We start from the raw sequence: 23204 nt of genomic DNA, 5'->3' as shown, positions 1-23204 counted from the left end.
CAAAGCATATCATAAGATTATGTCCACAATTGTAAAGCGGAAGAATCGATTTCTTCTGAATTCATTGAAAATTTGGAATCAGTGTACTTTTCGTTGTGTTCTTTTATCTTGACTTGCTTTGCAGAAAGTAGAAATTGTAATATTGATATATGCTTTGACCATACTGGCTTTGCCCTGTCTTACTTTGCCTCGTCGCATCTTTTCCCGTCTTATCATGTTTCGCCTTCTCTCACATTGTGTCCCATCTTGTCTCGTCTTTTCTCGCCTTATCTTGTTTCATTTGCTCTCATCACTCTCATGTCGTCTCGTCTTAACTTGTTTCGTCTTCTCTCATCATATCCCATTTTGTTTCGCCTGATCTCGCTTTATTTTGTCTCGTCGTCTCACACCGTGTCCCATCTAGTCTCCCCTCATCCCGTCTTATCCGGCTTTATTTTGCTTCCACTTCCCTCGTCATGTCTCGCCTTTTAAAGCTTCTTCCTGCCTTCTCTCGCCACATCTTGTTTCATCTTCTCTCATCGTGTCTTGTCTTGTCTCGCCTCGCCTTATTTTTTTTCATTTTATCCTATCTCTCTCTTTTATCCTGTCTCTCTTTTTGTCTTAATCGGCCTTCTTTAATTTTTTTTTTATCTGCTATTGCTTTCTCTCCTCTACCCCGCTTCTTTTCGTCCTTTCTTTCCCCCACTCCTTTTTTCGCCCTTTCTTCAATTCTCTTGTCTTATATTCTTAGCGCTATTCCCCTACTACTCTACATTTTCATATTTCACTCTCTAGTAAATTCTATTACGTGGCACGGTCTCATCACTGCTTAAATACTATATAAAATTTATATTTAAGAGATTTTATGTTTTAAAGTGAAAATTCGTGAACGAATTAATGCATATATTATTAATGGGTATTGATGCCTTTGATCAACGATTAAGATTGGAAAGAGAAAGCTAAACTATTCACGTTAGCTATCATAAAATATTTATTCAGTAATTTGTAAAGTTGCAATTAATGCTTGGCAATTTAGACCTTGTCTTAGAACAGTGAGTATGAATATAGCGTTAAGCCGAATATAACCTAAAGACAACAATTAAAGTAAACGCATTTTAGCGAGAGACATAAAATTTCAAAAAAAAAAAAAACAGAGAAAAAAGACAATTCGTAAAAAACCCTTCAAACAAACGATTCTAAACACAAAAGGTAGAAATAAAGAAATGCTAATTTAGAAGACTATCACCATGACTAATAGACTATATATGTATATGTAAAAGAAAAGAAAAGATAAGCAAAAGAGAAAGGAATAAACCGTAAAGATAAACGGCATTAAAAAAGAAATATGCAAAGGAGTTCATTTAAATCTCTTTGTAAAGATAAAACCCGTTAGCATTCTAGCACGTTAAGAAGCTAGTTTCGCTATGGATTCAAAAATTTACGAAATCTGATACTTTTATGGCAATTTATCATTCTCCCGATCAAAAGCTAAAGCTGAAAGATACTATATAGAGCATAAGCCTTATGTTTTCGAAATGACCTAAAGTGTCCTAAAAAAAACAATAAAACAAAAAAAAATGAGTTTTTTTTTATTTCTTTTTCTTTCGAAGCAATTTGCAACAAAATATTTTATTGCACTTGCAAATTAACTCAGACCCGTGTATAAATGCAACGCATTTATAAAAGTAAAAATAAAAAATACGTTTAATATCTCGCTTTGCCAATAAGCAAGTAAACTTACGGCAGTCGCGACAACAACAAAAATTTTATGCAATAATTTTTGATCTTTTTCTTCCTCTTTTTTTGTTTTCTTCCTTCATCAAATGCGAATGCGGATTTCGAGAAATCGCCAGACATGTGTACAGCGCGTCTTTACTCCAGACTTAAATACTTTGCTTGTCGTCTCTTCTTGAATACCTGACAATATCCTTTGAAAAAAAACAAAAAAACAAAAGAAATTTAACAGAAAACCAAATAGAAATTAGTTGAGAAAAATGCGTTCATAAAAAAATAGGTTTTCTCCCACCATACAAAAAAAAAAAAAGAAAAGAAAACGAAACAAAACAAAAAATTAGCTTTTGACTGATGATCGTAAACTGACTGTGTATGTGACTGATAAATTAAAGAAACCTTAAAAAAGTTTTCTTTTTTTTTGTTTTTCCTTTTTAATTCATTTCAAAAAGAAAAAGCAAAAAAAAACCTAAATACGTACGTACTCGCATGCATATAAATCCATGTATTGTATTTGTTAACAATTATTCGACCGCAAATATAGTCAGCAACATCAAAAAAACAAAAAAAAGAAGGCAAAAAAAAAAACAAAAAAACAAAAAATATGAAAGACTTCACTTACAAACGAGAGTACCTATCTACGTATCTTGGTATGTATGCATGCATGTATGCATGTATGTATGCATGTATGTTTGCATGTATCCATGTATGCATCTATGGATGTATGTTTGTATGTACATATGATTGTGAGTGAGTGAGTGACCTTCAACATATATGAAATCTCATTATTACCAGACCACAATAATATATATATATATAGATATATATATATATATATATATATGTGTGTATGTGTTTGTATGTTTGTTGTTTGCTTGCTTGCTTGCATGCATGCATGCATTAACGTTTGTGTGTGCATATGTATCTGTAAGCATTAACTAAAAACCACAGCTCTGTTCACAGCTTGAATAATATGATATAACTAAACTCACACACAAACGCGCATGTACTGAATTACTAACTACACATATATACATATATTTATATACATATATATATATATATATATATATATATATATATATAACTTGTTGAGAACGTCCTCGTGGTGTCTGATTCTGTAAGAATGCATTCAAGTGTGAATGCTATAAATGCGTTCAAACAAGCGTATGCTTACGAATTGCACAACGACAGTAAAAGAAAGCTAGAAAGAGATAGATAAATGTAAAAAAGGGAAAGAAAATATAAAAGATGGAAAGAGAAAGAAAGTATGAGTGCGTGTTTGTGTTTGTCTGTATATGTGCTTGTATGTTTGTGTGTCTAAGAGATAGAGAGAGAGAGAAAGATAGAAAAAAAATAGAGGGAAAAGGGAAAGAAAGAGAAAGAGATTGAGAGAAAGAATTGAAGCTTACTAAAACTGAAAGATGACTAGCATTGGACAGGGATTGGATGGATAGATGGATAGATGAATTTTCATAAACGGTCGGTTGGATGGATTAGACGGTTTTTTTATTATCTTTATATACTTGTTGTTGATTTTTAAATAATCACAAATCCAAGACAACATGTGAGAATATGTCAGAAGTTTAAAAAGACAAACAAAAAAAAAGGAAAAAAAAAATGTAAACGTTTTCATATCTTAAACATTATGAAATTATAAGAAATAATTCTCTTATAATTGAAGCAAAAAATAAACTGAAGCACAACAAAAGACTTAAGCGAAAAACTTGTTGTTCATATAATTAAATAGCAACATGTACAATTCTATGTATATAAACAACGGTAAATATGAGTATATTATTCAACACAAATTAATGACAATCAAAAGCATCACACAAACACACAAACACATACAAACACACACACACACATACACATGCATACACATACATACATAAACATGTAATTTATATATACATATTTATATACATACATACACATGTAATTTATATATACATATTTATATACATATAAATACGTACACATATATGCACGCATACAAAATCTGACTAGTAAATACATGCATTTACTGTTCAGTTTATAGGAATAAATGTATGCAAAATTTTCTTACAAATCCATCGCACATCGCTCATGAGATCATACATCAAAAGCAAAATTTAAAACAATTACTAATCTTCAATAAACGGTGTTATTTAGTTGATTAAAGTGAACTGTTACATACTGTATACGTATATGGCATAAATATATGTGCATGACGTATATATGATATATATATATATATATATATATATATATATCAACGTACGTATGTATGTATTTTATATTATTTGCAAATTTGCATCCATAGTCATAGACATGTACCTGGCAGGCCTGGATAGTTACTTTTCGTTTTTTTTTTTTTTTGTTTTCATTTCTTTTACTACTCATACATACATCTTAGAATCACAACTCTATGCAATTTAAAAGTATTTTCGTTGTTCTGATGTTTGTTTATTGCAGCAGTTGTTATTGTTGGCAACATGTCTTGTTCATTCATTGTACTTCCGTCATATTCCAATGGAAATGTTGTGTAGTGCACACAAACACAAGATGTTTTGAAAAATTACAATTTATTTTTTTTTACTTTTTGTTTCGTTTTTTTTTTTTTTTTTTTTTTTTTTATTCCTTGCTTTAACTTTTATTTATATTCATTTTGATTTTAAAATTTCTGTTGTTGTCGGTTGTTGCTGTTGCTATTTTTGTTTTTAGTATTCTCGTTGTTGTTTTTGCTGTTGTTATTCTTATTGTCGTTTTTGTTCTTGTTGCTTTATTTCTGTTCAAAGGTGTGGTCGTTGTGTGTTTCCTTTTCGACATGGGCATAAACTATTATAGAAAGTTATAATTGGTAATTTTCATAAACTTCCGTTTAATCTTCAACTTTTTAAAGTCATTTCAGCTTAACTAATATTCGAATGATTTCTTTTTCAAATAATTTAACGAAAAATAAATCTATCTAGACTTAGCCACAATTCAAATGATAATAGTCAGTGTACAGTAAATAATTTTAAAGTCGCTAAGGTGTGTTTTTTGTTGTTGTTGTTTTCAAAATTTTCTGCATAAAATATTTTTCCATTTGCATACTTCAACCAATTAATGTCTCAGATCTTCGCCACAATCGTGTCCTTCATCGTATAAAGTTATTTCAGTTGATAATAAACAAAAACAATAAATCAAATGCCTTAACACTGAAGCTTAAATTATGGATTATTCAGAGTGCATTGGTTATTGTCTTAAAGTAAAACTCTAAATAACTGAAGTCCAATAAATTATGTTCGCTTTTTATATTTTCTATTCGGCTCGAAAATATGCATTACGTGAATTACAAAATTTCTCTACATTTTAAAAATGTAAGAAAAGAAATTAAGTCGACCATTAGATACCCTACAACATTTTGTATAATTATTAATGCACCAGATATTATACATTACTTTCATTTAAATGCATAATTTTCATTAAAGCATTCGTATTGAAAAAAACTCAAATCTCAACCAGGTCTAAATGCAGCAAATTTAATTCACTTCTCAAAGATTATATTATTTTGCAATTATTTTCCTTTCTATGTCAAACCACAAATTAAACTTTGTCGACGCGAAAGGATTTGCTTTCATGAGAACCCCATTATATGATGCGATATAAAAAATTCACTTATGTCATCCAAATACCCTATAGTTAACTTACCAAGGACCAGTTTTCATTATAAAATATTAAAACTTTAACCTTTTTGGCATATAAAAGCTTACTTTTCATTAGAGCCCTTAAATGGATTGAAATCAAAATAATAGATCTAATTGGTCAAAATTTTCAATAAAGTTAATGCTTATGTCAAATTATTATTATGAACGAACTTCCATCAACAAGTATTGAAAATTAGGCTTTTTTCACATATAAAAATGCACTTTTTCTGAGATGCTACGATTACTAAGCGATTTCTGCCGCGAAGTCCTGAAAATTGCAATATTTTTTCATATAATAGCCAACTAAAAATGGTGTTATATAGCGAGTGGTCGAAAAGGTAGTGTACTCCGAACGATTTTTAATTGCTGTCGCCCTTGAGGCAAAACAAATCAGTATGCCAATTTTTATTGAAATATTTCGATCAACACAAAGATACACAACAGACATCAAGGCAGACGATCAATCAAATCAAAGGTGGATCTATTTTAAGTCCTTTTGGGTGTTACAATTCAGCAAATTATTGGTATAATGAAAGGGTAGTCTATCTCGAATCCCTCCAGATGTTACGTACGTCCGCACAAACTTAATATATTCGGTACCACAAGCGGTGTAGGGTAATATAATATGAGCATTTTCGATGCATCTACCAAAAATGTGTTGCTAAACTGGCCAGAGAGATAGGAAATTTTAGATCGATCTTTGCAAAATTCTTTCAGCGAGTATATGAGTTAAAGCAAACTTTGTTTGAAGAGTACTTTGCGAAATTTTATTGCCGAGATTTTGATCATCAAACTAACACATCACTCAATAACGCCATAGGACAGCATATGCATTTAGGACGACTAGTCGCGAATCGATATGATTTTTAGATAGTATCAATTTTCGCAGTGCGCCAAAGTGTGTGCATCGCGTTTCGATCGTTGGTCGACAAGTTATAATTGCTTAAGTGACGCTAAAATAATGGAAATATCTAATTATGAACGAATCCTATGAACTTATTAAGTTATATATTGCTCTTTACTCTAATTGATCTTTCGAAACTGATGCCGATCAAATTGAAATTTTAATTGAGTTCAACCGACTCTTTACACGTCAATGAAAAAATCGAATATAATCCTGGGGATAGTTATGAAAAATCGAAGCAAATGTGTTATGAATATACGTTTGAATATCATTATTGAACGTTTGCTACATATAGTAGGCAGCAGAGCAGAGTGCATGAAAAATATTATTATGAAAACACATATACGTATTCTCTTATGACATACTTTCGGCAACAATATACTTTCGCCGCCATAAAACTTGGCAAAAAATTCTATAGAGATCGCAAGAACAACATGTGATAGATGAATGTATGTATGCATCAAAAATGCTCTTTGGCTTAGCTCTATTGATATTGAACATAGCAGAATTTCCTTTGACTTGTCTTGAAACTCTTCATTACAGCCACTGTCTGTTTTCACAAACAACTACGCATCCTTGCACTTCTATTGAGATTTGCGAAGCGAATAAAAGTTCGATTGAATAAATTTTGTTTCCCAGCCATCTCAAAGTCCTCCCATGCTTTTTCAATCAGGTTTTTCCAAACGGCTTAATAATGTTTGCTCAGACTGTGGCGATAAGCAACGCGGTTAAATATCGTATTTTTGGCAACATTTGCGAATAGATTCTGCTCATAAATACCACAGTTCTCTTCATGCAAAAATTCATCGGTCACCGTCACTTCAAATCAAATCGGAAAGTTCATGTAATTTTATAAAGCTGAATACATGGACTTATCCGCTTACCTTCCTTCCCTTTCCCATTGCATTACAGAAAAACATCAGCTATCCAAATAAACAAGTATTGGTCCTTTGGAATATTAAGGAGCAAAATGCTCGATACTTTTGTGACTGGCGTCGGGTGTGTAAGAAAGCAACATTTTTTTGTAACTTAAACAGGAAAAGAAAGCAATTTTATATCGATATCTGATTAAAGACAATAATATGTTGATTTTAATTTTGTTTTGTTTGTTCTCTCTTTTATTGTATTCTACATCATCTGTGGTGCAAGTTGTCCGTCTATCCATCTTCCATATAAAGCCTTAAAGACTTTATCTTCTATTTTGAAAAATCTTTACATAAATAGAACTTTAGGATGGTATAGGCTACTTAATGATTGAATGACGTGGTCAATTATGGTGAGTTTAGTGAATTTTTATTTAAAAGGAGTTGTAATTTGATCACGCGCATCTAAAAAAATTTGTACTAATTTCAATGCCAAACTTTCTACTACCTTGAGACAGTGGGCGAACGAAATCGTTTCAGAATTAAAAGCCATTAAAACTTTAATGGATTACGAATACAAAATAATGAGTATACACCCCTTTTTTTTTAAACATATAGCGAACTTAGATATCATTATGAATATATTTCGTATTCTCATGCCTACTCTAAAGTTGTGATCTCTTTAGCAGTAATAAAAATAATCAGCTACTATCCGCCAAGGGTTAGTTGGTTGTCATTGACTCACGGTCTCTCTCCCTCTCGCTAGCCATATGACTAGTCGTTCATCATCTTGCTATTACGCTTGTTATTACAATTACATCGTATCGGCTATTAATTGCCATAAAATAAAATTCAAATATATCTTTCATTCGATGAACATTGATATCATTTTTTCTAGAACTTGGAAAAAAGGGAAAATATTAAGTTAAAAAAGAAAAATGGAAAAGAAAACTTAATAAAATCCAGTCTTCTATATATTATATACTTCGGTTGATGTTCATAGATTACAAAGTTCACAGACCACATAAAACGCCCACAATCCATATAAAAATGCCTTAAAGATTAAAAGAAAATCCAAAAGATACTACACGTACACGGTTTACATAAAAATGTTGTGATTGCCTTATACAATAACTCAATAATATTGGCAGCGCATTTCGTAGAGTAAACTTAACTTGAATAGGTTGTAAGCAATTTCAATCAACATCATCACTAAAATAAAATCGCTTTTCATAATAATTTCAATGCACACGAGACACGAGATACGAGAGAGATTGCAAAAGGCATTCATATAGACTCAGGTATCTAGGTAATCAATCTAGGTAGCGTATAGGGGGTATAGACACACATCACGGGAAAAGGCAAGAATAATAATAACAACAACAACAAGAACGTACAACTTCAATTAAACTTTAAAACTTATCTATGAAAACTTTTCTATATTAATCAAAAAAAAAAAAATTTGTTTTTTTTTACAATTTTTTTAACAAATTATTTTCCTTATATACACATATACATACATATATATATATAAATATCTATATATACACGTATACATACGTTTACATATATATAATATAAACTTAAACTTTGTATATATATATGAAGAATTTTATATCGAGAGGATTTCTTAAATATGGGTAGATAGAATACGACTGGCAGTGAAAAAGAGAGGTTAGAGAACAATGAAACGCAACACTGTTTAACAACAATGTTTATAATGTTTATGTTAATGCAAGAGATGATAATGGCGTTGATGTGCTATGTTGTTGTTGTTGTTGTTATTGTTGTTATAGCACTTATTACCACTGCACATAGTAAGCTTTTGTAGATTATTATATGGGAAAATGTAATTTAATGATAAAGTGAGCGCGAGCAATGAGCATTAATTCAACATTCCAAACTAAACGTTGTATTCATTTCATTCCATCATCATCTTCATCATTCTTCGATTTCTTAGCTACAATAAAACAGCAAAACGCCAAGTAATACAAAACCAGATTATTGGTATGCGAACTAACACATTCGTACCGCATATGCACGCATACCTGTGCGCTTTTTGTAACAAATCTGTTTATAAACAGTAAGCAATACGAGCAAGAAGCGGTTCTTCGCTGCTAACCAAACGCACATCTGTTCTTATTATACTTACTATATGCTCATACACATAAAATATCTTTAGGGTTGCTATTGGCTAGAGGCTGACAGTATGCAGAGTACGAACTGTAGGCCTTAAAACTAATAATATGTATGCATACTGAATTCATTGTTCTACATAAAGTTTCATTGCTTAGTCAGGATAGTAATTATGTTAAATGCATCTCAAAATAAAAAAGGCTAATGTACATGCCCGCGTTTAACGCTTATAAGAAAAGCTACAATCTCACGTCAATGGGTAACGTTTATCAAGATGTTTGTCCAACATTTGTAGCGATAATTGTAATCGACTTCACCTGCAATTATAGATTAAGTCCCACGTTTCCTATTAATAAGTCAGCCCGCCGTCTTAACTACCGATTTTCCCATTTTCGCTCGCCCAACGACCGTCGATATTTCATATTAGAGACTTACAGACCTTAGGATTGATAAAGAAAAGACAATGTGAGTAGATAGCTCCACATCTAAAACTTTGCACGATCTATCAGGCTTAATAATTTTCACACTATATTCTTATATAACGAAACACGTAAGTAAACATCACCACAGGATTGATTGTTCAATGTTAAGGTTACATTCAAACTTTGCACTGGTTAAACGATGATTAAGATTGATTAAGTCTCGTTGCTTACTGATGAATATATAATTTTTACTTTCAATATTCAAAGCATAAGCGTAAAGATAATATAAAGTTAAGAATTTACAACTGCGAACGCGATCTTTCAAAACTTCGTCATCTAACGGTACTTAAGCGTGTATTTGATCACAATGCGACATTTAGAAAAAGGGAAATTCTTTAGCTTAACCGCGAACGTAACGAATAAATTCAATTAAAATTGCACTACCTTTTCGCACATTTTTCATATATTCTTTGTTTCCTTTCAGAACGAACCTGAATGCAATCCTGAATTGCCAGCAGCTAATCGTGCCTTATTTCTTGAAAAAGTCCGTCAATCAAATGCTGCTTGCCAGAATGGAGATTTCGCCACAGCTGTTGTTCTCTACACCGATGCTCTGCAATTGGACCCCGGCAATTATATATTATATAGCAATCGTTCGGCTGCCCGTCTTAAACAGGGCCAATTTGCTTTGGCTTTGCAAGACGCTACTAAAGCTCGAGAATTATGCCCACAATGGCCAAAGGCTTATTTTCGTCAAGGTGTTGCATTACAGTGTCTTGGTCGTTATGGAGAGGCACTGGCTTCGTTTGCCGCTGGGCTGGGACAAGATGTCCAAAATAAACAATTATTGGCAGGTTTACTTGAAGCTTCTATAAAAAGCCCCTTGCGTCATGCTCTAGAGCCGACATTTCAACAGTTGCGTGCCATGAATTTGGATCAATCGCCGTTTGTAGTGATATCGGTTGTAGGTCAAGAATTACTTCAAGCCGGTCAATATCATTCAGCCGTGACGGTATTGGAAGCTGCGCTACGCATAGGTTCATGCTCTCTAAAATTACGCGGTTCAGTCTTCAGTGCTCTCAGTTCAGCTCATTGGGCCTTAAATCAATTGGATAAAGCTATTAGTTATATGCAACAAGATTTAGCGGTGGCTAAAAGTCTGGGTGATACAGCAGGTGAATGTCGGGCTCATGGCAATTTAGGTTCCGCCTATTTTAGTCAAGGTTCTTATAAAGAAGCTCTCACAGCGCACCGTTATCAACTAGTATTGGCTATGAAATGCAAGGATACTCAAGCGGCAGCCGCAGCTTTAACTTCTTTAGGGCATGTTTATACAGCGATCGGAGATTATCCCAATGCATTAGCCAGTCATAAACAATGCGTACAATTGGTTAAGCAGATGGGAGATCGTTTACAAGAAGCTCGAGAAATCGGCAATGTTGGAGCCGTGTATTTAGCCATGGGCGAATTCGATTCGGCTGTTGATTGTCATACGCAGCACTTACGGTTAGCTCGTAAATTAGGCAATCAAGTGGAAGAAGCTCGTGCTTATTCGAATTTAGGCTCCAGCCATCATTACCGTCGAAATTTTTCGCAAGCTATTACCTTCCATGAACAAGTACTACGGATAGCTCAACAACTCGGCGACCGTAACATTGAAGCTCGTGCTTACGCAGGTTTAGGTCATGCAGCTAGATGTGCCGGCGATTTTGTTCAAGCCAAAAAATGGCATGAGAAGCAATTAGAAATGGCTTTAGCCGCCCGTGATAAGGTAGGCGAAGGACGTGCTTGCTCAAATTTGGGCATAGTTTATCAGCTGCTGGGAGAGCACGATGCCGCTTTAAAACTACATCAAGCCCATTTGACAATAGCTCGCCAATTACACGATCGTGCTGGCATGGGTCGCGCCTACGGTAATATTGGCAATGCCTATTCCTCGGCTGGGTTATATGAAGCAGCCATTAAATATCACAAACAGGAATTAACCATTAGCAAAGAGGTCAACGATCGCAGCGCAGAAGCATCCACTCACGGCAACCTCGCTGTAGCCTATCAAGCTCTCGGTGCTCATGATATGGCTCTTATTCATTACCGAGCTCACCTGAATATAGCACGTGAACTTAAAGATACGCAAGGTGAAGCCTGCGCTTTACTAAATCTTGGTAATTGCTTGAGTTCACGTCAGGAGTTTGCCCAAGCTGTACCCTACTACGAGCAATATTTAATGTTATCACAAGAATTAGGCGATGTAATAGCTGAAGGAAAAGCTTGCCATTTTTTAGGATACGCTCACTATTGTATTGGCAATTATCGTGAAGCTGTTCGTTACTACGATCAGGATTTAGCTTTGGCTAAGGATTTGCAAGATAAAATGAATATGGGCAGAGCTTACTGTAATTTAGGTTTGGCGCACTTAGCTTTAGGGAACACGCAAGCGGCCTTAGAATGCCAAAAATATTTTTTGGCTGTAGCTCATATGACCAATCATTTGCCGGGGAAATTTCGTGCCCTTGGCAACATTGGAGATATATTGATCCGCACTGGAGAAATAGAAGAAGCCGCAAAAATGTATCAACGCCAATTGACGTTGGCTCGACAAGCTCGTGAAAGATCAATGGAAGCAGCAGCGTGTGGAGCTTTAGGTTTAGCTCATCGTTTAGTGAAAAAATATGATAAAGCATTGGGTTACCATACACAAGAGTTGACATTACGCCAAGAAATGTCTGATTTGCCAGGCGAATGTAAAGCTCATGGCCACCTGGGAGCCGTGCATATGGCTCTGTGCAGTTACACTCACGCCGTTAAATGTTACCAAGAGCAATTAGAGCGAGCTCAAGAGTTACAAGATTCTGCTATTGAAGCTCAAGCTTACGGTAATCTAGGAATAGCCAAGTTAAATATGGGCCATTATGAAGAAGCAATTGGTTATTTGGAGCAACAATTAGGTACCCTGGAAAGAGTCAATCTGCCCACCACTCAACATGATAGAGCTCGAGCTTTGGGTCACCTAGGCGATTGTTACGACGCTTTGGGAGACTATGAAGAGGGAATTAAATGCCATGAACGTCATTTACAACTAGCAACTACATTACAAAGTTTTCGTGACCAGGAGAGAGCCTATCGTGGTTTAGGCCATAGTCATCGTGCCTTAGGTAATTTACAGGAATCTTTGGTTTGCCTAGAAAAACGTCTAGTAGTGGCACATGAACTAGGTAATCCCGAAGTTAAGGCCGTCGCTTACGGTGATTTAGGCAATATTCATTGCGCTCTTGGAAATCATGAACAAGCGGTCAACTGTTTGGAACATCAACAGGAGATCGCTCGGGAGCTGGGCGATCGTACGTTAGTATCTGATGCTACCAGTGCTTTAGGTAACGTCTACCGGCGCATGGGTGACTACGATGGTGCCCTAAAACTACATAAAATGGATTTGGAGATGGGTGAACACTTAAGTGCCAATTTTATGCAAGCTCGGGCTTGCGGCAATTTAGGTTCAGTGTATGAAGCTATTCGCAGTTACGTAGATGCGGTCAAATTTTATGAAAAGCAGTTGTCGCTAACTACCGATCGTTTAAGCAAAACTTATGCCTGCGGATCATTGGGTAACTATGCCTCTTAAAAATATGTTCTTATGTATATTGGAGTTCGTAATTCAAACTGTTTATTAATTTCCAGGACGTGTATTCTATCAAATGGGTCAGTATACGCAAGCCATCAATTATTTAAAACAAGGTTTAGCTATAGCCCAATCTATCAATAAATCGGAAGAAGAAGCTAAAATAAGACATCAGTTAGGTAAATTATTTTATTCAAAACGTTGCCACAAAAAGAGTTTATTACATTCTTTTACGATCTAGGTCTTGCTTTGAAAGCTTCCGGGGACAATGACGAAGCCAGATCTCAAATGGAAAATGCTGCTCAACTCTTAGAATCAGTACGCTATGATCAACGTAGTCCTGAAGCTCGAAGTAGCTTATTTGATCTACAAACGTCTTGCTATCATATATTACAGCAAATTTTTGTGCTTATGCAACGTAATGAAGACGCGTTAGTGGCAGCTGAACGTTGTAAAGCGCGCACTAGCCCCGATACTAACAGTATGACTCGAAAGACCACTGTTACTTGCAGCGAAAGCATTTATGATATTGTTAATCGCACCAAAACGAATGTTTTGTATTTTAGCCTAGCTGGGGATGAATTGTATGCTTGGTTCTTGCAACCGCTTAAGGGTATTGTGCGTTTCCATTCTATAAAAATAAGCGAGGAAACATTGAAGATGTCTAGTGAAAAATTAGCAGAGCATGCTAAGAATGTGGAAGATAAAGAAAGCCTATTGGAGCGTTATATTAATATGGTGCGCGATAACTTGGGTGTTAATTCAGAAAGTATATTGCAAGAAGGTGATGGCAGTGGCTGGCGTTCTAGTTCTGAAAATCTACTGGATGATTTCTCGAATGAGAGATCTGGATTTTTACGAATGGTTAATCGAAATCACCTAATGAATTCGTCTAATTACTCGCTAAGCTCTCTCTTCAGCTTGGGTTCAGTCGGAGGTTCGGTAGCAAGCTTGCAAGGCTCTACTAGATCAATAGGTAGTTTGCAGGGCTCCTCACGGTCCCGTCGGGCTCCCATGTTGCCTGCTTGGCAGGGTCCTTCTTGTTTGCATACTCTGTTTAACTTACTTTTATCGCCGTTTGATGATCTTTTACCAACAGGCTGCGCAGTGTCTCGTCAAGGCCGCAAAGAACTCATTTTGGTTTTAGACAACGAATTATATTTAGTACCATTTGCTATATTACGCAGTTCCAAGGAGGAGGGTGAATATTTGTCAGAACGTTGTTCGATTATTACAGTACCTTCTTTACAATCGTTGCGTCTGAAAAGTAAAATAATAAGAAGCCGAGAACTAGCGGAAAATCTTAATACTGCGTTGGTGGTTGGTGGACCACGTATTCCTGCTACCTTAGCTGAAACTTGGGGCTGGTCGGAGTCGCCAGCGTCCCTTCAGGAAGCAGCAATGGTAGCTGATATGCTACAAGCTAAAACCTTGGCTGGGTGCAATGCTACCAAAGAGGCAGTGATTTCAGAACTTTCCTCTGCTGAATGTGTGCATTTTGCAGCCAATCTTAGCTGGAAGTTGGGAGCGGTTGTATTAAGTCCAGGTGATGTGGTCGACTCCCAAACACAAAAGAGATTTTATCAAGCTGGAGCAAATAGCAAAGGCCAATGTGAACAAGATGATGAAACGCCAGAGCTTTCTGGTGGTAACATGGAACTCCCTCAATTATCAGATTTTATACTGTCAGCAGCCGATGTTTTAAATATGAAACTAAACGCTAAGCTGGTAGTTTTGAGTTCCTATCACTCCATTGAACCCATAACAGGTTCAGGAGTAGCTAACTTGGCCGGTAGTTGGTTATGCGCAGGAGCTGGTGCTGTTCTAATTTCGTTGTGGCCTGTACCGGAAACAGCAGCAAAAATTTTATTAAGAGCCTTTTATTCAGCTTTACTTCAGGGAGCCAGAGCTGCCAGGTAACGTTTGTTTTTTATAAATAATATACGACATTGCAATGCATTTCTTCCTCCATCCTAATCCATAGAGCTTTAGCGGAGGCTATGCAAACAGTGCAACATACTAAACACTTTGCTCACCCTGCTAACTGGGCTGGATTCCTATTGATCGGAGGCAATGTTCGCTTATCCAATAAAGTGGCTCTAATGGGCCACGCTCTCTGCGAGCTAATGCGTACACCAGATAAATGTCGTGATGCTTTACGCGTGTGTCTACATTTAGTAGAAAAGTCTTTACAGCGCATTCACCGCGGCCAGAAAAATGCCATGTATACCACACAGAAAAGTATTGAAAACAAAGCTGGCCCTGTGGCTGGTTGGAAAGATCTTCTTATGGCAGTGGGATTTCGTTTCGAGCCAGCAGCCAACGGTATACCCTCAAGCGTTTTCTTTCCCCAAGCAGATCCTGAAGACCGTTTATCGCAATGTTCTGCTAGTTTGCAGGCATTGCTTGCTCTAACGCCTTTAACTTTACAAGCGTTAGCAAAATTAGTTAATAGTTCGGATATGGCTGATGACATTATAGCAGTCATACGCAATGTTCTAACCCAGTTTCCGTCCAAAGGTAGCCCTGACCTAGAGGCTTCTATAGAAATACCTCTAAGTGTAAGATTATGGCGCGTGGCCGGTTGTCATGAACTTTTGGCGTCCGTAGGCTTTGATCTTACTGAAGTCGGACAAGACCAAGTAACTTTGAGAACTGGCAAACAAGCCAATCGCAGAACGTGTCAGTTTGTTTTACAAGCCTTATTGGCCTTATTTGGTAAGTGAAAATAAAAGCATCTTTTATAATTGTCCAAGTCTTAACCTTACTTCTTATTTTTAGATACTCAAGAGGCTCCGAAAAGCTTGGGCTTAGATTCTAGCAGTAGTTGCGAATCTCTCGTTGAGGACAATACAGCTGATCTTGCTTTGACTACTTCCAATACACCTGCCAACCATCCTTTGAATTCCCTATCACAAACAAATATCGGTCTTAACTCGCCAGGGAATTCAAATAAACCTTTAAGCTTAGTGTCTTCACTGCCACCATTACCCATCAATCGCTCGAGAGTGATAAGCTCTGGTAGTTCAGCATTCATATCGTATGTTCGTCGAAGAGGTGAACCTGATGGCGGTCGCACTGAAAGCGAATGTCCACCAACGAGCAATACTAGCAGTTCAACCTCGGTAGCCATGTATCCACAACTGGATTCAAGCCTTAATAATACCACCGACAGCGAATTGTCCGATGGTTACATATCGCAAAATCATCTTAATAAATCGGTCATTCCCCGGCTAGGTTATTCCAGCCTAAGAGCACCAGTTAGAGTATCACGTCCAGGAGGTGGCGGTGAAAGTGATGCTGCCTTCACACCCAGTCCACCTGTTACTACTCAAAACCCAGTGGATCAAAATGTTTCACTCGCTTTGGCCCATCAGACACGTATAAGGAATTTGTATTCAGGCAGTGGAATCGGTTACTTAGGTGATTCGGCTATACCCGAAATGGGTGCAATCCCTCCTTCTGCAAATGCGTCGCGACGGCCAGATAGTTCAAGTTCAGCTAGCTCTACAACCGATTGGGAAGGTTCCGGTCATGCTACTGTCCTTCGACGTGGAGGCCATTTGTTGCAAAATGCCAACCATATGCCACCCTTACCACCACCACGTCAAAATATGCCTTTAGTCGATAGTTTAAGGCCTCTAGCTCCTATGGCACCGGTTTATAATAATTTAGGACAAATGACTGTTTCTAATCAAAATCCAATTACAACAACAACAAACAATAATAATACTGATTCCAACAGCAGCGAATCAGAATTTGAACGTAGTTTAAAATTGGGGGTGCAAATGCCAATGTCACATTTCCGTTTGAAGCCAAAAATCAAATTGGGCAATGCTCAATCTTCGTTGGCGGCTCGAGTTAGCAAAGAACATGCACTTTTTATGGATCGTTTAAGTGTACGCACCGAAGTTAATGGCGTTCAAGCGAACGCGGCAACTGTTATAGCTGCTACTGCAAATAACACAGCGGGTTGTCGTAAACCCATTAATTTGCCTGAAGAAGACGATAACGCTTTAGTATTTAATGCTTCCAATTTGTACTTCTCACAAGATGATAATGAATTATTGAATGAAGCTAAAAAGGAAATGAAACCAAATGCGACGGGCCTTAATACCACACATATAGCCACTGACAATCAGATTGCCGTGGCCAAAGAGGCTGTCAAAAACAATCAGAAAACGATACAGGATTCAATAATGCGGCATATGAATCGGGAAATGACCCCTACTATCTCAGAAGTCTACCACGAACGTAATTTAGGTTTGGGTTTGGCCCCACCGCTATCAAAACTGTTACTAAGCAAAAATTATGAAGAAAACGAGAGCACAAATAAAATCAATTCTGCTAATACGAATGCTTTGAAGAATTTAGTTGATGCTGTTAACGAAATGGAATTAAGTGGCAACTCATCTACTTCTTCAGTAAGTACAGCCAACACGAAGACCTTAAATACGCATAATTTGACAGCAAACGTCACCAGCTCAATTGCCAATATCAATCAGAAGGAAATTTGTAGCAATTGCGGTGAACCAGCCGACGTCATATGTCGCTGTAAAGCGGCAACAGTGCAAAAGAAGACCTCGCTAAAGCCCTGGCTAAGTAATGTACCCTCAAGTATTGTAAAGGCAAGTGATTTAACTACAGCCGATATTCTTGAACGTCAGAGCAAAAAACGTACAGGCAATATGAACGAAACGTCAAGTTTGCCTTCAAATTCAACTATGAACACGTTAAGCAATTTAAAACGCATGCCCAGTCCGTTTAGTGAACTCTTACGGCGTGACGAAGGCGATGGTCGCTCTGTAGCCGATTCACAATGTAGTAGTAATTATAAGAACATAACTGTAGTTAAGAACAGCGGGGACAATAATCAGCAAACAACGAGCCTAACAAATCGGAAAGTTTAAAGAAATTCAATTCTGCTTCTTTAATTAATTATTTTAATTTTGTAAGGCTTTATTTTATATATTTTCACGTTACGCATAAGAGTGTAGATTATTTTTTCAAGATTTTTTTTTTCTTTTTTACCTTTTAAGGACAAATATCATATTGAATAAGTTTGTTTTCAAAAGACAGAACTGATTATTTATGTATGTATATATATATATGTATTAATTTAAAAAGAAACGGATTTAAAAATCAAGTTTAAATAAATATTGCAAAAAATAAATGAAATAATAAGAAATAATTTAAAATCTCTACGGCATATATTCAGCGTACATAGTAATCGGATCTTTTTTTGTTTCTTGTTTTTGTCATTTTAAAGAGAGACGCATTTTCTGCACGCAAGCTAATAGCAGTCGAAGTAATATTTTTAAAGTCGCTGATTGTGCTAATCACACTGCAAGGGCCCATGTATGCTAAAAATATTCGCATATAAAAAATCTTCGACAAGCATCGAGAAACAATAACAGATAAATCTCGTTATACTCACCCTTCAGTATCTAGGAATAATAAATCGATGAAATAACGGGGCAGATGCACAAAAATCCCGGATCAAAATGTGAACGTACATATCTATTAAGAATTAAGCCCTAATTAATGATTCTATACAAGAGACGGCATATTGAAGGATACAGGCAAGGTAATCGAACAAGCCTTTGTCAACTTTATCATAATTCACAAGGATTTAAAAAGAAAACCCTATAGATGTCCAAATGCGGTGTTGATATGATTGCATTTTCAAGTGTTAAGCGGCGTTATCTTGAAGACAGCATAATCAATTTTGACAAATTACTTTGCGCAGATGCTGTTACATTATATACAGGACATGTGTCCCGCCTAACGCGATTAATTCGTTGTACAACTCTTTTTTATTTTTTCACTTACACTACAATATCATAAATGGAGAATAACAGAAATCAAGAAAATGTATACGGTGTTGTATCGAAATCACACTACAATTACAAGTATCGCATCTGACGGCCTATACCTGCATAGAGAATATCTAACATATGTTGTGAGACTATTAAGTCAAATCCATGTCGTCAATTAATTCTTTTCAAAGAGTACTGGCAGATTTATTATTAGTCAACAACGATGTTTTCGGTTATGCAAATCTAAATTGTGCGTTAAGCAATTGTAAATAAATACGTAAATGCATTAACTTACCTTTTGATCTGCCTTTCACGTTCACGATTTCACGTTCACAGCAGCAAAACAATCGGCAAGAAATTTGGTTCATTTAAAATATATTGAACGAAGTAAAAAAAGGCCGCCCATTATTCACCCTACACTACTTCACCTAGTACCGTTATTCACCCGTTCTTAAATAACAACAACAAAAAGTACACATTATTTCCATGCAAAGGCATACTCTTCATGAAAGTTCCCACATTAGAGGATTTCCAAAACGTCACATAGCTTGATCCAAATTGATCCAAAACTTAATTTAGTTGCTAAGAATTTTACTAATTTTAAATGTCCGATATAAAAAACTAAAAGTTAAACTTTCTCTCCGCAAAAGGCCTTCCATTTTCATTGTAACTCGTACGTATGCTGGGGCCTAAAAAACGAGGGCCTACACGATCGAAATTACCAAGCGCTAATTTTTTGCTAAATTCCTACTTTGGACGAATTTTCGTTATTAAATATCGAAAATATTAAACCATTCTTTGAAGGATTTGGGCAATCTTATATGGAGTGAGGTGCATGTATCTGAAATTTGGTCTTCTTAATTATTCCATACATTACTTGTGGTACACGCTATATTAACTTAGTGCGGTCGAATGTAACACACAGAAGAGCTTAAAATGGATACACCCTTTATTATACCGATCGATTCAGAATCACAATCTGAGTTGATGTAAGCTTGCCCGTCTGTCCTTCCGTCTGATGTCTGTCCATTAAAATTTATCGTTAAGCTACAGAAAATTTTGAATAAAATTTTTTAAAACTACGCATATCGTGAATTTATTAATCAATGTCAAGTTTGTTATTCTATGATATTTATTTCCAATTCTTATAATATTTTTTTTACTTATTACTATTTTTTCTTTCTTTTATGTTTTTATTTATTTATTTTTTTTTTTTTTGATTTGTTATATTTATTTTTTATTTATTTTTTTTCTTGATAAAATCCTTCTCTCGCTATTCACGATCTAGTTCAGAGACTTGCTGTTCCATATTTCTTATCATACATCGCAATATACATTTATTTATATGTAAAAACATATATATTACAATTTTATTGCACAATTTAATTGATTAGACAAAGTCACGTGCGTGCATTTCCCCCGCTCTATAAAAATAATAAAAAATTCAATTTTTTTTATTACCGAAATGATTACTTATGCCTAAACTAAAACACAATTTATTTTCTTATTATCATTAAATAGAAATATTCCATAATAATAAAAGCACAAATCATTATCACAATAAAATACTTTGGCACTTTATTACTCAAACTTATATATGTTTCTTCAATTGTTTTGTTACAAAGCAAAATAATAATAATAATAATAATAATAATAACAAACAAGTAAATACATTATAGTCGACCAAAGCCCACGATTCAATACTCTACACTACTTCGCTTAAAACAATGACTTTTCAAAATAAGTACTGAAAAGTAGCCAAAAATGTGCAAAAAAACTGCAAACAATTTTCAATGGCGGTCGCCCTTGAATCAAAATACATCGGTGTGCCAAATTTCATCACAATATATATCAAAATTTCTGTTCTCCTCTGTTCGTTGAACCGTAAAATATAAGATGGACCGACGGACAAATAAGCTGAGATCGATTCAGAAGCTCATGTAAATCGATCGGGATAATGAAAGATGCATCTATCTCAAATTCGGACGAACTTACTATATGCTTGTACCGCAAGTGATGTAAAGTATAAAAGAAACAATCTACTTATATGCCTCAGCATATTTTTGTAAATGCTTACATTCCATATATATCTTCCCAGGCTATAGCGTCAGAATCAGTAAGACTTTCAAAGTCCAAGTCGGGAAGTCTTTTTTTAATTGGGAAATATTACGTATGTCTATTTTGCTTCCAGACCCTGTTGTAGAAGAAACAAAGTCTACTTACCTTTATATCTCATTATATATTTATAAGTGCTTATATTCTATCGAGGCTACAGTATAGTAGAATTCATAAGACTTCCAAAATCCAAGTCGAATGTGAATTTTTCTCCCGAAGAGAATCAGGGCGGCCTTCACCTGATTGAGACGTATTAGGTGTGCATAATTTTTTGATTCCGACATTTCATCGGGACTTTATTGTAAAAGCCCGGTTATAAACTTACTATTCAAAATATTGTCCATCGCCTAATGTTACTTCTGCTATCTTCTAAAAATAATTGGAATTCCATGCGGAAAGAACAACACCTCTCTTAAGGCTATGCATACAATAATCCAAATTTGGCTGTCGTTTCAAGAATGGAAACACCGCTCGAATAAACAACAAGTCATCTTTTGGAACCCTTGTTAATCGGACTGTGTAATATCTGAGGAAACGATTAGGATTTTTCGACTTAGAACTGTAAATATTTCCTGAGCGAGTTTTCCTATACGTGGCATAATTTCTTTGTACTAAACACGCTTTAGTACGAAGATCGATCTGGCACCCAGCTGAATGGAAAAGCTATAGATATTCAGCTTTATCGCCTACTCTGCATCATTGCTACTTGAATTTTGGATATTATAATGCTGTTCCAATGCTGTTCGCCACTCGCAAGGATTTAGCAGCCACTATAGTATACTTTGAGTAAATCAAGGAACGTAAAGTTTCGCGGAAAAGGCGTTGTTCTCTTCTTTTATTTCTTTGGCACGAAACAACACCACTTCGAAGCTCCAAGAGACTACGCTTTGGTATGATACTTTATGTAGTCTCATATACCTTAAGGATATTACTTTCAAATGAGGAATTCACAGCTTAATTCAGCACACCCTGCGAAATTGTATACACTCTCGCTTAGAAAACACCGGAAGTAACGTTATGCAATCAATATTTTCATTCATTCATTCATATTTTTCTCATAGAAATATTTTTTATTTTTACAAGCACTAACGAAGGACGAGGACATGCTACACTTGATAATGCGTTCGCAACACCAAAAAATATATTAATGTATATGCGATACCTAAGTATATACTAAAACTAATTGAGATCAAACTCTTTATTCAATTTATTCATTTCGATTATTTGCAAAACAATCCTTTTTTTTTTAATTCTTGAAAGCTTATTATATACAGCTGAAACAAAAAGACATTTACCTGTTTCATTTCTATCCTTTGTCCCAAGGATGAACGCTATTGCACATGGTTCGGAACGGTCCACTTTTTCGACCACTCCCCATATTGCAATTTTCAAAATTTTTCAATAAAACTCACTGTATGATCGTATTTCGGCATTGGTCCCTTGGTTCGTTGGGGCAATTTTTTGAAGTCCCTGTCATATAACCGTTCCTACGAAAACTGGATTTCATATGATAAAAAGTTATAATTCTCAATATTTCATGGTGAAAATTAGTTCATAATAGTAAATTGACAAAAAAAATCACCAATCCAAAAATCATTTGGACCGCGTAAGTTTATTTTTGGAATAATTCCGTATATAAGGATTCTTAGGAAACGTAAATCCTTAGATGCCAAAAAGGCCTAATTGTTAATGTTTTATAATGAAAATTTATTCATGACTCTACAATTGACATAAAAAAATTACTTGGAGCAAATTCGCATTAGCATAGGCCGATTTCTTTCATCCCGCCCTATACAATATTGCTCATGAACAATAAGCCCTTCAGAAAAAGGTTTAGTTTCTAATATCTTATGATAAAAATTACTCCGCAATAGCAATTTAACAAAAAAAAAATAGCGATAAGATCTATTTTTTACACCGTTACATATATGAGAGCTATAATGAA

General features: G+C 35.4%; 1 protein-coding gene across 1 annotated transcript in view; it reads left to right on the top strand.

Moving 5' to 3' along the window:
- The window catches only part of LOC119644775 (tetratricopeptide repeat protein 28), a 33006-nt gene extending 14771 nt beyond the window's left edge, over nucleotides 1-18235 (top strand). The window contains exons 2-6 of the mRNA XM_038044505.1: nucleotides 10194-13311; nucleotides 13385-13504; nucleotides 13567-15241; nucleotides 15310-16043; nucleotides 16107-18235. Of these exons, the coding sequence (XP_037900433.1) occupies nucleotides 10194-13311; nucleotides 13385-13504; nucleotides 13567-15241; nucleotides 15310-16043; nucleotides 16107-18235 (7776 nt within the window). The remainder of the gene's footprint in view (nucleotides 1-10193; nucleotides 13312-13384; nucleotides 13505-13566; nucleotides 15242-15309; nucleotides 16044-16106) is intronic.
- The last annotated feature ends 4969 nt before the right edge of the window (nucleotides 18236-23204 follow it).

The sequence above is a fragment of the Glossina fuscipes genome, unplaced genomic scaffold (assembly GCF_014805625.2).
Source record: "Glossina fuscipes isolate IAEA_lab_2018 unplaced genomic scaffold, Yale_Gfus_2 0, whole genome shotgun sequence".
NCBI lineage: Eukaryota > Metazoa > Arthropoda > Insecta > Diptera > Glossinidae > Glossina > Glossina fuscipes.
Note: the sequence above shows the minus strand (reverse complement) of the source record. Positions and strands in the feature narration are given on the sequence as shown.